The sequence below is a fragment of the Pristiophorus japonicus genome, chromosome 7, assembly GCF_044704955.1.
Source record: "Pristiophorus japonicus isolate sPriJap1 chromosome 7, sPriJap1.hap1, whole genome shotgun sequence".
NCBI classification, from domain to species: Eukaryota; Metazoa; Chordata; class Chondrichthyes; family Pristiophoridae; genus Pristiophorus; species Pristiophorus japonicus.
Window position 1 is genome coordinate 13,374,039 of NC_091983.1, and position 20,297 is coordinate 13,394,335.

The 20,297-nt window shown below is 45.4% G+C and overlaps 1 protein-coding gene across 3 annotated transcripts in view; it reads left to right on the forward strand.

Moving 5' to 3' along the window:
- Positions 1 to 2,044: 2,044 nt before the first annotated feature.
- spast (spastin) overlaps positions 2,045 to 20,297 on the forward strand; it is an 80,165-nt gene continuing 61,912 nt past the window's right edge. For all 3 annotated transcript variants that reach the window (XR_011593823.1, XM_070884840.1, XM_070884841.1), the window contains exons 1-3: positions 2,045 to 2,425; positions 8,326 to 8,409; positions 17,048 to 17,131. Coding sequence is in view for 2 of the 3 variants with exons in the window: in XM_070884840.1 (XP_070740941.1) it covers positions 2,080 to 2,425; positions 8,326 to 8,409; positions 17,048 to 17,131 (514 nt within the window). In the remaining variant the exon portion in view is untranslated. The remainder of the gene's footprint in view (positions 2,426 to 8,325; positions 8,410 to 17,047; positions 17,132 to 20,297) is intronic.

The following is a 20,297-nucleotide window of genomic DNA, read 5'->3' on the forward strand; positions in this document are numbered from 1 at the left end:
GTTTAAAGTGTTCCCCGATCAACTTACTGAGCTCTTCAAAAGTCTTGTCCGCCGGCTTCTCTGGCGCTAGAAGGTCCTTCATCAGGGAGTACGTCCTGGATCCACAAACCGTCAGGAGATTAGCCCTGCGTTTGTCGGCCGAATCCTGTCCCAGCCATTCCTTAGTGACGAAACTTTGCTGTAGTCTCTCAATAAAATCGTCCCAATCATAACCAACACAGTACCTCTCATCTGTGCTGCTAGTGGCCATGCTCGCGTGGTTTAAATCCCAGTTTCTCGTCGCCAATGATATGTCCTTACTTTACAGTATAAATGCACACGAGGCCCATACTTGAGAGAAGGTCAATCTGTGACCAGTAACCTTTATTAGCCAGCACTGAAGTGATGAAAGTGGGTGAAGCTTCCCCTTATATACCTGAAAGTCCAGGTTAGGAGTGTCTCCCACAAGTTCACCACCTAGTGGTCAATGTTCTCATGGTGTACAACTATGGGTTGCAATGACAGTTAAATACATGACAGAGTCTCAGACCAACATCATGTTTGGAAAGTTCTGTTCAAGCGCAAAGGTATCCTCTTCAAAACAGAAAACAAGTGGTTAAGTTTGATTGTAAATATGGCAAAATAAGTCCATATTTTTGTTATGTATAACCATCTAAGTTATTTTTGATGATTGTTTGTTATAATTACTTCTTTAAGGAGGGAGAAGTGTAATTATATAGCTCCATCTAATGGAATGTTGCTCCCCCTCATGGACTACTGTGGTAATGAACAAGTTCCTGTGCTAAGAGCCATCTTGTAAAGTCTGTGTGTTGTGATGTCGTAGAGAATATATCACATTTGGTCTGTAAAAACTTCCAGTCCTGAGGAAGGATCTTCGATCTGAAATACTGACTGACTGACCATCTGTTTCTCCACAAATGTTGCCTGACTTGCTGAGTATATTCAGCACCTACAACTATTTTGTTGTTGATCTGTAAATCAAGGGCCCCCTCATTAAAGAGGGTGGGGGGGGGGGGGGCACTATAACCGACAAAATAAACCAATTAAATTTTGGACGGTAAACTTAAATTAATTAAAATTTGGTTGCCAGGGGTGATGATGCACTCCAGTCCCTCCGGTGCCCACCTCTTTCCAGAAACTACAACTATTTTCGTTGCATCTGTAAATCAAATGTAAATCAATTGCCCCCTTATTAAAAGGGCACTAAAACCGACAATTTAAACAAATGAACTTTTAACAATAATGGTTCAAATTTAAATTTGTTTGCCGGTGATGATGATGCACTCCAGTCCCTCCGGCGTCCACCTCTTGTTCCAGCAACTACAACTATTTTGTGTTGTATCAGTAATCAAGTGCCCCCTAATAAAAAGGGGGTGGCGGGGTCACACTCCAAAAGCTTTTCAAGTGCCCCCTTGTTTTTTTTTTTGAGGGCACTAAAAACACAAATTATACAAGTGCCCCTGGCTAAAAGACCCCCCCCCCAGGGGGAGGGGGGGCAACAGCTCTACAACTCTTTTTGTTGAGAGAACAATAAATAAATATTAAATCAAGTGCCCCCTGACTAAAGCAGGAGGGACACTCCAAACACTTTTCAAGTGCCTTTTTTTTAGGGCACTAAAAAAACACAAATTATATAGGTGCCCCCTGGCTAAAAAAGGAGGCTGCATTAAAACCGACAAACTTAAACAAATGAAACTTTGGATATGGTTCAAATTAAAATTTGGTTGCCGAGGGTGGTGCTGCACTCCAGTCCCTCAGGCTCCCACCTCTTGTTCCAGCACCGAGAACTGTTTTGTTTTTATTCAATGAGGGAGCCAGCCAGGGCTCTGATTGGACCGTTATCCTTCCGAGCAGCGTTGCCGGACTCCGATTGGCTAATTCCCATACCTGGAACAGCGGAGCACGGAGCTTTCATTGGACGCCAGCTGGAGGGCATCGCCAACCTCCTGATTGGGTGAAGGGCTCCGAGCGGCTCGGCCGCGCTGGCGATTGGCGGGCGGCCGGACAATGCGGGAGTGGTGTCGGCGCACGCGCGGTGGGCTGTGTGATGGCGGGGCGAGAGAGCGAGAGGGCGGGTGAATGAATTCTCCGGGAGGACGAGGCAGGAAGAAGAAGGGATCGTCCCGAGCTCCGCCCGACGGCGGCGGCGGCGGCGACAGCGACAGGCTCTCGCTCCACAAGCGCAACCTCTACTACTTCTCCTACCCGCTGGTCGCCGTCTTCACCTTCCTGCGCTTCCTGGCCTTCCACCTCTGGCTCTTCTTCGCCTACGTCTGCCAGCGCCTGGCCGAGATGGCATCGCGCAAGGCCGCCCCGTCGCTGGCCACGGCCGAGACCGGCCACGAGCCCGAGCAGATCCGCCAGTCCCACAAGCTGGCCTTCGAGTACATCTCCGCCGCGCTCAGGATCGACGAGGACGACAAAGGTGAGCGAGGCCCCGCCGCACCAAAAAAGGGTCGGCTCGGCTCAGGGGGGTAGGGAGGGAGACTTTGGTTGGACCAGTGCAAGGGTCCTGCTCTCCGAAGAGCGCGCCAGGTGACGGGTCAACGCCCCTTTGGCTTGCCTGTGCCGTTCAGAGTACAGGACAATATGTGTGTTGTTCATTTTCAATGCAAGTGTGAAAGGCATTGCATTGGCATTGCAATGTAGCTGCAGTGTTTTATAACGTATGTTCCATTGTAATGTACGACAAGCATTATTATAATTAGTCCACGGCCAGATCAGCCATGATCTTGTTGAATGGCGGAGCAGGCTCGAGGGGCTAGATGGCCTACTCCTGTTCCTAGTTCTTATGTTATAATAAAACAAAATGCTGGCCATTCTCAGCAGGTGCACATGCGTTGCTCTGTTACTGCATTGTAAAGCAGTGTTTGCATTGCTACGCTCTGCAGTGCATTGCAATACAGTGCATGAATCGCTTTGCCACTGTGTTGCATTGTAATGTAGTGCACATTTAAGGGGGTGCAGCGAAGATTCACCAGACTGATTCCCGGGATGGCAGAACTGACATATGAGGAGAGACTGAATCGACTGGGCTGTATTCACTGGAGTTTAGAAGGATGAGAGGGGATCTCATAGAAACATATATCATTCTGACGGGACAGGTTAGATGCAGGAAGAATGTTCCCGATGTTGGGGAAGTCCAGAACCAGGGGACACATTCTAAGGATAAGGGGTAAGCCATTTAGGACTGAGATGAGAAGAAACATCTTCACTCAGAGTTGTTGACCTGTGGAATTCCCTACCGATGAGAGTTGTTGATGCCAGTTCATTGGATATATTCAAGAGGGAGTTAGATATGGCCCTTATGGCTAAAGGAATCAAGGGGTGTGGAGAGAAAGCAGGAAAGGGGTACTAAGGTGAATGATCAGCCATGATCTTATTGAATGGTGGTGAAGGGCCGAATGGCGTACTCCTGCACCTATTTTCTATGTTTCTATATAATGCCGTGTTGTGTTATAATGTGCATGCATTATCTATTGCGATACGCCATAACAGCTTGTATTGCTGCATTGAGTTGTAATGTGCATGCATTATTCTGATGCTGCACCGTGTCGTAATGTAGTACACGGAATGTATCATACTATAGAGCATGCATTATTATGTGATGCGGTGCATCATGTGCATGCATAGCTGTGGTGCATTGTAATGTAGGAGCATGCATTTGTGTCGCTGTGCAGCACCATGGTGTAGTGCATGCATTGCTGTGTCTGCGATGGATCATAGTGTCCATACATTGCTGTATTGCTACACTGTCATATAGTGCATACATTAATGCATGTTTCGCTGCATTGAGTCGGTTGGGGTGGAGTGCAGATGATTTCAGTGTTGCAGGGTGTGGGGCGCAATGGTTGGGCTGGGTGCTCTTTGCCTTTCCGTCATTGTTTATTGGTTTGTATGTAACCTTTAGGGCTGTTGCCGAAGGGCCGTGCGGCTCTTTGTCGGCCGGTGCAGACATGATGGGCCGAAATGGCCTCCTTCTGCGCTGTAAATTTCTATGTTTCTATTATTATGACTGCGTTACATCGTGTAGTGCATGCAATACCATGTCGCTGTTGCATTGTAATATAGTACATGCACTACTGTGTTACTACAGGGCATTGTAATGTATTTCATGCATTACTATGTCGCTGTGTTACATTGTAATGTGAATGCATTACTGTGTTGCATCGTAATGTAGTACAAAAGCAAAATACTGCGGATGCTGGAAATCTGAAATATCCTGGAAATGCTCAGCGGGTCAGGCAGCATCTGTGGAGGGAGATCAGAGTTAATGACCATGAAAATTTAACTTTGTTTCTCTCTCCACAAGTGCTGCCTGACTTGCTGAGTTTTTCCCAGCATTTTCTGTTTTTATACCATAATGTAGTGTATGCATTACTGTCATGTTACATTGTAATGTAGTTCATGAAGAAAGACTTGGATTTATATAGCGCCTTTCACAACCACCAGACATCTCAAAGCGCTCTACAGCCAATGAAGTACTTTTGGAGTGCAGTTACTGTTGTAATGTGGAAAATGCGACAGTCAATTTGTGCACAAGCAAGCTCCCACAAACAGCAATGTGATAATGACCAGATAATCTGTATTTTTTTGTGATGTTGATTGAGGGATAAATATTGGCCAGGACACCAGGGATAACTCCTCTGCTCTTCTTTGGAATAGTGCCACGGGATCTTTTACATCCACTTGAGAGAGAAGACGGGGCCTCGGTTTAACGTCCCGTCCGAAAGACAGCACCAGTGCAGGACTCCCTCAGCACCGCACAGGAGTGTCAACCTAGATTTTTGTGCTCAAGTCCCTGGAATGGGACTTGAACCCACAACCTTCTGACTGCGAGGCGAGAGTGCTACCCACTGTGCCACAGCTGATACTTATTACTATGTCACTACATGGCATTGTTATGTCATAATTTATTGTGCGTTGTATTATAATGGCCTGTAATTTGCAGCGAAGCAAAGGCGTTTACCACTGGCCCCGAAGAATGCTGCCCTCAAAGATCTGCTGTGATGTCGAGAAGCTGTCTAAGCAGCCGATTACAATGCAGAATTCTCACAGTTGGAACCAGAAAGTGAAGAAGCTCCTTTTATTTAACTTTTTAAAAATGTTAAGTGGTGAAACAAAGATTGGGGCTCTCACAAGGGGAAAAGATAAACCTGAAATAAAGATAAACAAACTTTTTAAAAAAAAAAAGTAAAAATTTTAAAGTTTCTCATTGTAATTTTGATTAAAATAGAGAAATTTGACAGTCCACAAAAGTTAAATTTGTTTTTAGGGCCATAACGTTTGTTTAGCAGTTAATATACTGTTTAAACCCCAGTTACCCCAAATCCAAAAGGGTCTAACTTTTAATGGGGTATTTAACAGCGATATTACTGTGGAAAAACCAACGTTTTCGTCAGTTTCCCTGATTACACTGATTGCCGGCTATGGAGTGGAGTAGCTGAGGGGCGGGGAGGGCACTGCGCGGGCAGTGTCGGAGCATTGAATGACTGACTGCAACTTCAGGATTTCCGCGTTAGGATGCACATGCGCTAAATCCTGAAGTTACGGTCAGTTTCAAAGGTGCAATAACAGTCAATGCTGACAGTTCACTGTTATTACCCACCGCAAATTCCAGACCCATGGAGGGCATTGCGTTAATAACTTTCTACATTGCATCATCATCATAGGCAGTCCCTCGAAATCGAGGAAGACTTGCTTCCACTCTTAAAATGAGTCCTTAGGCGGCTGAACAGTCCAATACGAGAACCACCGTCCCTGTCACTGTTGAAGGAAAGGCTGGGTGGGACAGGTTTGCCACACGCTCTTTCCGCTGCCTGCGCTTGTTTTCTGCATGCTCTCGGCGATGAGACTCGAGGTGCTCAACGCCCTCCTGGATGCACTTCCTCCACTTAGGACCGTCTTTGGCCAAGGACTCCCAGGTGTCAGTGGGGATGTTGGACTTTTTCACGGAGGCTTTGAGGGTGTCCTTGTAATGTTTCCTCTACCCACCTTTGGCTCATTCGAGTTCTGAGTCGAGCGCTTGCTTTGGGAGTCTCATGTCTGGCATGCGAACGATGTGGCCTGCCCACTGGAGCTGATCAAGTGTGGTCAGTACTTCAATGCTGGGGAGGTTGGCCTGGTCGAGGACGCTAATGTTGGTGCGTCTATCCTCCCAGGGGATTTGTAGGATCTTTCGGAGGCATTGTTGGTATTTCTTCAGCGACTTGAGGTGTCTAGTGTACATGGTCCATGTCTCTGAGCCATACAAGAGGGTGGGTAATACTGCATTGCATAATGCAGTAGCATGCATTACTCTAACTACATTTCATGATAAATTTCATTGCATTATGCTATAACGACAGTGTTATAATGTAGTGCATTGCATTATGTACAGCCTATGAGTATTGTAAAGTAAATAGAATCTATTAGAGTGTAAGTACAGCAGGAAACTATGGGATTCCTAATGTCCTCCAGCTTGATTTTGTACCTGGGAGGGAGATACGTGCACTCTAATTGCATCGCTCTGCTGTGTGTACTAAATTGAGTGTGGATCCTTTCGGCCTGGACATGATTTCATTTGCAAGGGTGACTATTAAGCTGTTGGAAATCTGCCCTCATTTTTTTTTTGCCAGTAAAAGCACAAATGTTTGACCGCGATAACTGTGCTATGAACACTTTGCTTGCGGACACTTGCTGGTCTGGCGTGTGCTTTAGGAATGACCATTTGGAAAAGGTACTTGAGACATGGACACCCACGGAGCTGTGTGCTTCTGCCTCGGTGACACAGTGCAAGGAGAAAAATGAGAGAATCGGCATTTATGTGTGTCCGGTGATTGGACACATTTGTTTCTGCAGTGGCATGCAGGTGAGGTGCATAAAAACCGGAGGAACCGGGTATTTAGAAGACCTGAGTTTAATTCAGTGGATTGTGTGATTCTGCACACTGGAGTTACTGGTCCATGTTATTTTATCGCAAAATAGTATTTAATTTATATGGTGCCACTTGCATAGCACCAAATTGAGCAGTTTCCTACATTACAACAGTGACTAAACTTCAAAAGTACTTTATTGGCTGCAAAGTGTTTTAGGATGACCTGAGGTGGTGAAAAGTTGTTGCTGCTAATGTGTCGACTCACGCTGTGGCTGCGAGGGTGGATAGATAGCACAAGCTTCTGACTCTGTACCTCACGCTTCGTGGCTTCTATGGTCAGATAAAGTGGCATAAGATGGCCAGTGCTGTTTTGTCCTCCTGCAATGGGCTGCTTCCCTCCATCTAGTAAGCTGGACAAGACCTGATTAAAAACTGACATGGTTGAGTTGAATGTGTTTTTGTGTGTGGCAGCTCATGACATCATGCAACTGGACAAGCATTGCATTGTAATTATTGGGCAGCACTTTATCCCTCAGCCAACACCAGAAAAACATTATCTGGTCATTATCACATTGCTGTTTGTGGGAGCTTGCTGTGTGCGCAGGTTGGCTGCCGGGTTTCCCACATTACAACAGCGACTACACTTCAAAAGTACTTCATTGGCTGTAAAGTGCTTTGGAACGTCCTGAGGTTGTGAAAGGTGCTATTTCAATGCAAGTCCTTTCCTTTACTGATGTCTTGTGTGGTAACTATGAATATGGCAAGTTGAAGAGCAGGACGAGTTGATATTCTTTCACCTCCATTCTCCGATAGGTGTACTGCCTGGGTATTTGCACTAGAATTCAGACTGCACCACAATCTATCAGTTCAATAGGATGCTGCCTGTTCTGAGAAAATACAAAGACACAGATTTGAAAAATAGGGTCTTTTTTGCTGGAACAATGCAGATTATGGGGCAAAACAATAGAAGGGTTTAAAATTAAGAGGATGGGACTTAGTAGATAGAAGCAGTCTGTTTCCAGTAGTTGAGGGGACATGAGATTTAGAAGAGAGGGCAGGGGAATTCCTCCTCCGTGTTAGTAGTTGAGGCGGAAACTATGTCAACTTTCAACATTAGATTGGACAGTTGTTTGAAGGCATATGGGAACTGGGAGTAGAAATGTGATTAGAGCGGTTTGCTCGTGTGGAGGATAAACACCAACACTCAAAAAAATTATATGCACAGAATTTTTAAGAGTACTGACCTTGATACTTTTTATTTTCTTTCCTTCGCCCCTCCCTCCTGCCTCCACCCCCTCCCCCCTTTCCTATTGGCAGGACTGGTTTGTAGTTGCTCGCAAAATGCAGCAAAGTGCCTTCACTCAAAGGGCTAAGCTAGATTTGACGCTATTATTTTGAGTTGTATTGGCTTTGTGCTGTCTCGATGGTCTGTGCGCGCCTGTTGTAATTCTGTTGCTCTGTTTGAACAGGACAGAAGGAGAAAGCTGTGGAGTCGTACAAGAAGGGGATTGCAGAACTGGAGCACGGGATTGCAGTCCAAATCTCTGGGTCAGGTAAGGCATGCCCATTAGTGGATGCTAATCCAGCGATGTGGGGGATTAGAGTGCAGACAAAATGGAAGGTTGTGAGTTGTCCACCCAGGGTGGCTTGGGAGGAGGTCAAGTAGGATTTAAAGGAGTGGGGAAGTAGAAAGTGGAGAGGGGACAGGGAGAGTTTGAGAGTGCCATCGCTGAAATATCCCAGATAAGCATTGTAATCTGAAGACCAAATAAGTTTGCACATTTATTAGTAAAGTTATACCTAACACAGCACAGCATTTATTTGGTATTTTGAGCCCGTTCCTAGAACGTATACCATATCGCCATATCCGTCCTCTTTAAAAGACGAGAATATTTTAAAATATATATGGTGAGTGAGAGCAGGTAACACGGCATCACAGGATGTGGCAATCTGTGCTTGGCTCTCTTGAATTAACATACAATTTACTTTCTGGACGGAAATCCTATATTAGTCAATGAAATATCACTTTTACAATTCAGGACTTTGTACCTGCTCTTTCAAACTATAGGCGGCTCCCAACTTCAGTTATCTTCTCCCAGTGGGCTTCCTCAGCCATGTTCAAGGGCGCCCTGCTGCATCTCTTGCTGCTGTTTGCTTTTTTTAAGTTGAAGATTGCGCCAGGGAGCACCAAGTCATGCAGAAAGCTGGCGCAGTCCCTGTATAGTGATTGGAAAGGGAGGTGACCAATAGCGGGCAGCACCATTGTGAGCAGCCAATGGAAGGTGAGTAGGCAGCGGCAGAGTCTGTCAGGGCCCATTTTAAGCTTGGTGTGTGGTGTCTGGATTCTGAGCCCTTACTGCACTGGATCTGTGGATTTGGGCCTGTGCTTTTGCTTCTTCTGAAGTGGGTCTCATAGCTCTAAGCCCTGGCTCAGGGGAGCAGTGGATCGTCCATTGTTTGCCAAGTCCATTGATAGATTGTGAGTGAGTAAAACTCTGGCAGATGGAATTCAGTGGGGGGGAAGTGTGAGGCCATCCAATTTAGACCTCCAGAAAGATTGATCAGGGTATTGTCAAAATGGCAAGAAGCTTGGAACTGTGGGGGAGCAGAGAGATGTCGGGGTCCAAATACTGAAATCACTAAAAGCTACTGGGCAGGTACAAAAAAATAATTAAAAAGGCTAATGAAATGTTGGCCTTTATCTCGAGGGCTGGAATGCAAAGGGGTGGGAGTTATATTACAGCCGTACAGAGCTCTGGTTAGACACCGTCTGGAGTCACTGCGTTCAGTTCTGGACCCCTCCCCCCCCCCCCCCCCCCTCACCTCAGGAAGGATAGACTGGCCATGGAAGGGGTGCAGCGCGGATTCACCAGAATGATACTGGGGCTAAAAGGGTTAAATTATGAGGACGGCTTGCATAGACTAGGTTTGTATTCCCTCGAGTGTAGAAGATTAAGGGGTGATCTAATTGAGGTGTTTAAGATGATTAAAGGAGTTGATAGGGTAGATAGAGAGAAACTATTTCCTCTGGCAGGGGAATCAAGAACCAAGGGGGCATAATCTTAAAATTAGAGCCAACGTTTCAGGGGTGATGTCAGGAAGCATTTCTTCACACATAGGGTAGTGGAAATCTGGAAAACTCTCCCCCAAGAAGCTGTTGAGGCTGGTCAATTCAGCATTTCAAAACAGTGATTGTGGGATACAGAACCAAGGTGGGTAGATAGAATTAAGATGCAGATCAGCCATGGTCTAATTGAATGGTGCAACAGGCTCGAGGGACTGAATGGGCCTCCTGATCCTGTGTAACAGGCTCGAGGGGCTGAATGGGCCGCCTCCTGTTCCTGTGCAACAGCCTCGAGGGGCTGAATGGACCGCCTCCTGTTCCTGTGTAACAGGTTCGAGGGGCTGAATGGGCCTCCTCCTGATCCTGTGTAACAGGCTCAAGGGGCTGAATGGGCCACCTCCTGTTCCTGTGTAACAGGCTCAAGGGGCTGAATGGGTCACCTCCTGTTCCTGTGTAACAGGCTCGAGGGGCTGAATGGGCCTCCTCCTGTTCCCGTGGAACAGGCTCGAGGGGCTGAATGGGCCACCTCCTGTTCCCGTGGAACAGGCTCGAGGGGCTGAATGGGCCACCTCCTGTTCCCGTGGAACAGGCTCGAGGGGCTGAATGGGCCACCTCCTGTTCCCGTGGAACAGGCTCGAGGGGCTGAATGGGCCACCTCCTGTTCCCGTGGAACAGGCTCGAGGGGCTGAATGGGCCACCTCCTGTTCCTGTGTAACAGGCTCGAGGGGCTGAATGGGCCTAACCCCTGTTGCTATGTTTGTAAATGGACTTGACACGTGATTTGACCTATTCCTTCTTTGTGAGCAAAGGTGTACGGTTCAGAGCAGCTCGGCACAACAAAACTGCTCCCTGCTGCAGTTATTCACCGTTGCCTCACTCGGAGCACAGGACCTGAAGTCGGCCACCTGTATCTCAACTGCAGTTCTCTGCTTTTGATCCCTATCCCTTGATATCTTTCCTTAATAAAAATGTATTGCTCTCAGCCTCGAAAGTTGTAGTTGACCCACCATCCAAAGTGTTTTGGTGGGGCGAATTCCATATTTCACATTGTGTGGAAAAAGAACCATGTTGGCTCCAGGGTGTATGCTAATCACAAAGGACTGCAGTCATAGTGACATGCTGTAAACTGTAAGCTTTGATGCCAAAAATAGACTTTTCACAAACTGTATCTTTGCCGGTATAGACTTCAAAGACAAGAACACAAAGTATATAGTGTCCCGTACTAATGACTTTTAGAGTTTGTTTCAAGAGGGTTCGCTGTTTTCATTGAGTCAGTAATGAAATATTTGCCCTAAAGGAACTGTCAAGCATAAAGAAAGAACTTGCATTTATATAGCGTCTTTCACGATCTTAGAATGTCCCAAAGCACGCTGCAGTTAATTAAGTACCTTTTGAAGTGTAATCGCTGTGACGCTCTTCCTGCCCTCACAACGTACCCCCGGAGTCCTCCAAGGATCTATCCTCGATCCACTCATATTTCTTATCTTCATGTTGCCCCTTCGGCAACATCATCCAAAAACAGCGTCCGGTTCCACATGTACGCTGACTACCTCAGTTCTACCTCGCCGCCAACTCTCTCGACCCCTCTACTGCCTCTGATTTGTCATGCTGCATGTCTAGCATCCAGTCCTGGATGAGCAGAAATTTCCTCCCAACTAAATATTGTGAAAACCAAAGCCGTTGTCTTCAGCCCCTGCCACAAACTTTGTTCCCCAGCCACTGATTCCACCCCTCCCCACTGGCCACTGTCTCAGGCTGAACCAGACTGTTCGCAACCTTGGCGTTCTATTCGACCTTAAGTTGAGCTTCTGAGCCTATTTCCTCTCTCTCACGAAAATTGCCTACTTCCACCTCGGTAACATCGCCGGTCTCCACCCCCGTCTCAGCTCATCAGTTACTGAAACCCTTGTCCATGCCTTTGTTGCCTCTAGACAAAACTATTCCAACGCTCTCCTGGCCAACCTTCGACTGCCCCATACACTTGAGCTCATTCAAAACTCTGACGTCCGTATCCAACTCGCACCAAGTCCTGTTCACCCATCACATTTGTGCACGCACGCTGACCTACATTGGCTCCCAGTCTAGCAATGTCTTGATTTTAAAATTCGCATTCTTGTGTTCAAATCCCTCCATGGCCTCACCCCTCCCTATCTTTGTAACCTCCTCCAGCCCCACAACCCTCCATGTCTCTGTAACGTCCTCCAGCCCTACAAACCTCCCTATCTCCAAGCTCCAACCTTCTGAGATCTCCGCACTCCTCCAATTCTGGCCTCTTGGGGAGAGGTGGATTAAAAAGTAGCAACTAAACCTGGAGAAATTCTAGTAGCCAGCTTGGTTATAGAAAGATGACTTAACCTCTCCTGTTGCCGATGGCACATATCTTGTAATAAGCTCTATTAGGCATACACTAATTGGGCTTATTACCCAAAATGGCAACGACTTTTGCATTGGTACTCTCTTAACTGTAACTCGTAATATCTCTCATATTCTAGGCTATCTTCAGCATGTGTTTGACATTCGTTTTGGGATTGCTGATTTCCATAACAGGAACCCTCGTCCATGCCTTCATAATCTCCAAGTCCATCGTCCCCGGTACTTCCTAAACTCGACCATGCACAAATTCCTATTTGTCCAAAACTTGGCCACCCATTATTAAGTCCCACTGATGCTTCGAGCTCCACTGGCTGCCCGTGCCCCAGTCCATTAATTTCAGAATCCACATCCTCATTTACAGATCCCTCCTTGGCCTTGCAGCTCTCCCTATATCTACAGCCTTTCTGAGGGACTGCACCGTGATGTGGTGGGAACGCTTGCATGCTCCTATGGCCCTGAGAGCTGTGCTGGCGGGAGTATAACTCCTAGTGGGGTCACCCAAAGCCAGACAGTTCGAAAGACTAAAAGGCCAGTCCTCCTGCTATGGAGGTTGTGAATCGGTCTAATGATCTGTCCATGTAAAAATGGCTTTCGTTCCAGAAACAGCCTAGAGACGAGACGAGTCTGGTAGACTTACAAATATAAACACCAAAGCCTGAAGATACTGCTAGGGGTGCAATCTGCAAATTGTGCTGGACGCTAGTTTTGGCAAGGTTAAGTTACCCGGATACTCGAACGTGAAGTGTTGATAGGTGCTACTCACTTGAATTTAAAATGCCACAATCTTTTGCGACATTTGAATTGATTCTGCCCAGATTAAGCTGTTGTCTGGGCAAAAATCATATGGCAACTCCAGACCCAACTCTGGAAAACCACCATCTGGATGTAAGGCAAGCTGATACCCTGATGGCGTCAAATACCTTGGGCTTGATGGACAGCAGTGGGAGAAATTAGTTGCCTCGTCACTAGGCACAGAAGGCTATTGCCTATCTCTGCAACCTGCTTGGGACCAGTATCTCAGCTCACCAGCTACGTAAGAACATAAGAAATAGGAGCAGGAGTCGGCCATCTGGCCCCTCGAGCCTGTTCCGCCATTCAATAAGATCATGGCTGATCTGATCTTGGCCTCAACTCCACTTCCCCGCCCTCTCCCCATAACCCTTGATTCCCTTATCGTTCAAAAATCTGTCTATCTCCACCTTAAATATATTCAGTGACCCAGCCTCCACAGCTCTCGGGTGTAGAGAATTCCAAAGATTCACAACCTCCCTCAGAAGAAATTCTTCCTCATTTCCATTTTAAATGGGCGACCCCTTATTCTGAAACTATGCCCCCTAGTTCTAGATTCCCCCACGAGGGGAAATATCCTCTCTGCATCCATCCTGTCAAGCCCCTTCAGAATCTTATACTTCTCAATAAGATCACCTCTCATTCTTCTAGACTCCAATGAGTATAGGCCCAACCTGCTTATCTGACTGCTCTGCTGTGCAACACCCACTCTGTGCCCCTCCATTGGCGGCAGAGTATTTAGCAGTCATGGCCTCTGAACTCTGGAATTCTCTGCCTCACTACACCTCTCCCTATCTTCGAAAGTCTCTTAAAAGCTGAACTCTTCCACTTTGCCTTTGGCAACTCCCACTAAATCTTCTCTAAGCTTTTGTCTGTTTTATTTCCCTTCCCCTTTTTATGAACTGTTTTGGGATGGCTTGCCACATTAAAGATGCTTTTTCGGTCTCATGACTCATTTGATTCATTAGGGGATTGCCTATTGGTCTTGTTATGCTACAAGTTGTGTCCATTTGGGTGGTTATGTTCTTCATGAGTTAGTGTACTCACTGTTTGACCCTCTCTGAACCGGGAAGCTTCTTGAAGTGAGTGTAACTATTAGACATACACTGCAAGGTAAACCCAATAGTTAGGTATAATAATTCCTGTGGAAGAAAGAATTAGTGGTATAATGATCAGTTGATAACTTTTTAAATAAAAGTACTGATTATGTACAAAGCTCAACTCGGGCTCTATAAAGATATTGGAAAGGCATCTCCAAAGTGACTGGGTATGAAGTGGAAGGTGGATAGGAGAAATGGCTGGGAATATATTGGGAAACAGCTAAGGTCTGAAGATGGCAAGTGTCCAGACCAGAGAGCTGCAGGGTGCCCAGGGTAAAGATCTTCCTGAAACTTGCAGTGAGATCAGTTAGAGGCCAAAGATGGAAGGGGATGGAGATGAATGGGAGGCCATGATCAAACTTGTAGACATACCAGATATTGGGTGAAGTGATCAGTGAAAGTGCATTGGACATCATATTGCACCAAAGATTAAACACTAGCAAAGTATGACGTCATAGTGTGCTTTGCACGACTTCATGTTTATTTATTTGAACCTCAAGAGTTTGCCTCCACTTTGCAGCGCAGTTCCAGTTGTTTTTATTCAACGGTGTTGCTACCTTTTCCCCGAACATTCTCCATTGGGGTTTACCTTCAGTTCTACCCAGCGGGGTTAACACTCTGCCTCATGCCAAAAGCAGTGCATCATACGATGTTACGGAGTTGGGCTGTTTACTCAGCAATCATACTATTTTGGAGAAGTTCAACACTATTTTCTAGCTCTATGTTGCTCTATGTTCCTCGATTTCAGTTAACATGATGTGTGTTACTCTTAGCATTCAGTACTTACGGGACAGATATTGAAAGGATATAGAAAAGTTACAAAAGGGAGATTAGAAGGGCCACGAGGGACTCCCGAGAAAATGAGCAAAATAACAAAAGGGCAATAAAAATACATTGTAGGAACATGAGTAGGCCATTTAGCCCCTCGAGCCTGCTCTGCTATTCAGTGAGATCATGGCTGATCTGTACCTCAACTCCATTTACCTGCCTTTGACCCTTAACTCTTGATGATCTGCCCCAACAAAAATCTCTCAATTTCAGTCTTGAAAGCTTCAGTTGACGCCCATGATTCACTGCCTTTTTAGGGAGCGAGTTCTAGATTTCTACTACCCTTTGTGTAGAAGTGCTAAAATGGCCTTTCATTTTCTCTCATTTTAAATTGGGCCTCCATGTTCTGAAATCTGCCAGCAGAGGAAATAGGATAGATAAAGTTAATCTACCTACTCCTTTGTACAGATGTTAGTTTGAACAGCATAATCAGGGTAGGGCTGCTAAGAGATGAAGGAGGCAAGCCGGTAGTGGACAGTGGAAAAATGTCCAATGCTGAATAGATACTGTACCTCAGTTTTCATAGCTGTGGCTGAAGGCCAGGTAGTGGAGTCCAGAGAGATGGTACTAAACAAGTTACTTAAACTTGAGCTTGACATAAAAAATAAACCTCCTGGTTTTATAACCAGGAAATCTCAACGGAAGAAGTAATGGAGGCTTTGACTGTTATCACCTCTTCAAAATTAATAAGACTTCGATAATTCTAGGCCACTTAGTCTTACTTCAGATATTGATAAACTACTCGACTTAAGGGATGAAATTACTAAACATTTGGAGAGTCAAAGTTTGTCTTCATGGATTTCTAAGGCAGTTCACCTTGCTTAACCTAAATAATTCTTTGAAGAACTAAGGAGGATGGATGAAGGTACTGCAGTGGATGTGGTTTTGATCTATTTTTAAACAGCATTTGATAAAGAAAGACTTGCATTTATATAGCGCCTTTCACAACCACTGGACATCTCGAAGCGCTTTACAGCCAATGAAGTACTTTTGGAGTGTAGTCGCTGTTGTAATGTGGGAAACACGGCAGCCAATTTGCACACAGCAAGCTCCCACAAACAGCAATGTGACAATGACCAGATAATCTGTTTTGTTATGTTGATTGAGGGATAAATACCGGCCAGGACATCGGGGAGAACTCCTCTGCTCTTACTACAACAACAACAAGAAGTTTTATTTATATAGCGTTTTTAACGTAGTAAAATGTCCCAAGGCACTTCACAGCAGTGTTAAAAGACAAAACAAATAAATTTGAAATAGCTCCATGGGATGTTTTACATCCACCTGAGACCAGACAAGGCCTCGGTTTAACGTCTCATCCGAAAGATGGCATCTCTGACAACGCAGCACTGCACTGGAGCATCAGCCTAGATTTATGTGCGTCCCTGGAGTGGGATTTGAACCCACAACCTTCGGATTCAGGCGAGTGTGCTACCCACTGAGCCACAGCTGACACATTAAAAGTCTATAATGGCACGTGGAATTCAGGTGAATGCAGCCAACATGGATTGAGATGGTTGTAGAGCAGAATGTAAAGGATAAGGGTTAAAAGAAGTTCCTTGGATTGGAAAGATTTCAAATGGAGTACAGGAACAGATATACAATGTGCAAATCCTCGATCATTAAAGGTGGCAGTGCAAGCAGATGAGAGAAAGGCAAACTGAATCATTGGCTTTGTATCTCTAGACACAGAAAGCAGAAGTAAGGAGGACAATTTGAATTAATACGCAACCTTAATTCGCCTGCAGTTGTAGTATTGTGTGGCGTTTTGGAGCCCTCATTATAGGAAGGAGATACAAGTAACAGAGTATATTCACTAGGGTGCAGTGGCGTCTGGTAATGAGCAGTTTATTTTTCTTGATGCCACAGTGCCCTTTCAGAGCTAGCCAGTTACTTAGTTACAAATGTTTCCTGAGGCTAAAGATACCTTTGATGCATGAGCAGCTTGAGCATATTCAACACTGCGTACTGACAGTAACTGAGTGTTATGTGACAGTGATTCTTCAACATGTTTATCGTGATCTCCTACCTTGCTAGGTGAGCAGATTGATCGAGCCAAACGCCTGCAGAGCAAGATGATGACCAACTTGATCATGGCCAAGGATCGCCTGGAGCTGCTGGGTGGGTACTTTTTGTGTGCTTACTGTACAAAATGTTGGTTATGGGTTGATGGTCGAACATTTAGAAATGGGATTATTTTATATACGAGTTCAATTGAGGACATGGTGCATAGACTCTGCTTGTACTCTCGGGTATGGAAGATTAAGGGGGGGGATCTAATTAGTGGTGCTTAAGATGATTAAAGGAGTTAAAGAACGAGGGGGCATAACCTTAAAATTAGAGCTAGGCCGCTCAGGGGTGATGTCAGGGAGCACTTCTTTACACACAGGATAGTGGGAATCTGGAACTCTTTCTCCCCCCCCCCCCCCCCAAAGTTGTTGAGGCTGGGGGTCAATTGAAAATTTCAAAACTGAGATTGATAGATTTTTGGGTAAGGGATTAAGGGGCACAGATCCAAGCTGGGTAGATGGAGTTAAGATACATATCAGTCATGATCTAATTGAATAGTGGAGAAGGCGTGATGGGCTGAATGGCCTCCTGTTCCTAGTTCCCACCATCAGTTTTTTTCCCCCTATTATCCTTTTTAATTTCCTTTTATAGTTGTAGTACAACTACTGTAATCCCCTCAATACCTGCACATTAGTTCTGTAAGTTTAATTTGCTTCATTTCATATACATTCCACATTCTCAGTCCTTTGCCTTGTTTTCCTTACTGCTCCTGATTCACTCGGGAGAGTGGCTAACCTGGGCTCCAAACCTGTCCATCGGTGTTGTCTTCCCCCATTTTAAATTCTTGGCAACAGCTAAATGGACTGTAGGGAAGGAAACTCACTTGGGCTTATAATGTGACCCTAGTCCCGCACTGACTAGATTGACTCTTAACCACCCATCAAAGTGGCCTTGCAAGCCACTCTGGTTGTGTCAGAGCAATCGGAGGATGGGCAATAAATGCCAGCCTGCCAGCGACGCCCATGTTAAAGTTCAACTGTTAGTCAACCTCCTTCACTCTATGGTTCACAACGACGATCTTTGAGCAAGCATGAGGAGGCTCAACAGGGTAGATGTAGAGAGGATGTTTCCACTTGTGGGGGAATCTAGAACTGGGGGGCATAATTTCAGAATAAGGGGCCGATCATTTAGAACTGAGATGAGGAGGAATTTCTTCTGAGAGTCGGAATTCTCTACCCCAGAGAGCTGTGGAGGCTAGTTCATTGAATATATTTAAGGTGGAGATAGACAGATTTTTGAACGATAGGGGAGTGGGCAGGGAAGTGGAGTTGAGGCCAAGATCAGATCAGCCATGACCTTATTAAATGGCGGAGCAGGCGCGAGGGGCCAAATGGCCTACTCCTGCTCCTATTTCTTATGTTCTTGTGTATGTTTTGAGACACTCGATGGTGGAGTATATGGAGCAGACGTTATTCATGTAAAGCGTAGATGATCAGTCTCTAGCTCCCCGAAGAACTGTTGAAAATCATGCTCCTTTATACACCATATTTTGCCTACATCAAAGGTACGTCACAGATAAGACCTCACGATGTATCTATTCCTAATTCCTTTGAGAGCAGACTATTCATGTAAACTGTTGTAGTCGTTTACTTCAAAGCTACTCCTTTCAAACAAGTCTCCTGTCTTAACTGTTCTTGAATCCTTTGAAAAGCAGGCTTTATTAACCGTTATCCTCTATCTATGTTTATTACCCTATCCACCAAAGTTACACCTTAATCACTCATTCCTGTCATCATTAATGTCATTTATTTCTTTGCACAAGCACTTCTCGTAGTTAACACTCAAACATTAAAAGCAGAAGATAAGCCATGCTTTCCCTTCGTGATACTCATCATGTTGTTCTTGGAACGCCTGTTGCTTCTAGAAAAAAGGAAGGTTAATTATTAACCTTCAAGATGTCCCAACATACAACTCTCCAGGATGTCCAGCAGCCTACATCCCGAGAGTGGATATAAAATGTAAAAAGAAATGAATAAGGAAAGTTATCTCCTGTTTCAGCCACCCCTGTGGATGTTTGAACCCTGGATGTAGCAAGCTGTGACCAGCAGGAAGTGGAAGTAGATAAAGCTCCACAATGGCCCTGAAGAGCTTTTTACTTTCTCACTTCAAGTTATTAATCAAGTCACTAGCTTTTTAAATCAACAGTTGTCTGAAGAGAGAGCGTAAATGGTGGGGGGAAGTTGGTTAGTAAAGGGAGCATTGACATGTATGTGTGTGTGTGCGACTGGATGCTGTGATGTATGTGCAAGCTGAGCTCAATGCCAATGGATGATTACATTGTGCCCATCGCAGTTGACGTGAATGCTGTAAGGTTTATACCTTCCATGCATTCAATATAAGGACTGATAGCGTTGCTCTTTATCGCTCATATTTCTGTGTACCCCTGGGGATGCCACTTTACACAATCTCTACTGCAGCACATCCCACTTGCAGAGAAGCAACACCTTTATATGACATTGCACGCAATGATCATTTCTACTTGCGTAGTCGCCAAGTTAATGGGATGTCTTTTATTTATGCATTCTCGAGATGTGGGCATCGCTGGCAAGGCCGGCATTTATTGCCCGTCCCTAGTTTCCCCTCGAGACAGTGGTGGTGAGCTTTCCTCTCGAGCCGCTGCAGTCTGCCTGGTGAAGGTGCTACCACAGTGCAGTTGGGTAGGGAGTTCCAGGATTTTGACTCGGCCGACAATGAAGGAACAACATGGTATGTCCAAGTCAGGATTGTGTGCGACCCGGAGGGGAACTTGAGAGTGACGGTGTCCTATGTACTTGTCAGTACTCGATGTAATCGCAGCAGAGTGCTGATAAATCTGCCTCTGCTCCCTTTGACAAAACAAGACAATTTATGATGGGTTTATTTTTGTCAAATTTTACAATCCAAGTGGCAAATTGGATCCAAAATTGTCTGAGGCAGGAAGCAGAGGGTAATTAATGGTTGATGGGTGTTTTTGTGACTGGAAGGCCTTTTCCAGTGGGGTTCCGCAGTACTATGGCCCTTGCTTTTTGTGGTGTATATCAGCGATTGAGACATGAATGTAGGGGGTATGATTAAGAAGTTTGCACATGATACTAAAATTGTGGTTCATAATGAAGATATCAATGAACTGGTCAGGTGGGCAGAACAGTGGCAAATGGAATTCAATCCGGAGAAGTGTGAGGTAATGCATTTGGGGAAGGCTAACAAGGCAAGGGAATACACATTAAATGGTAGGACA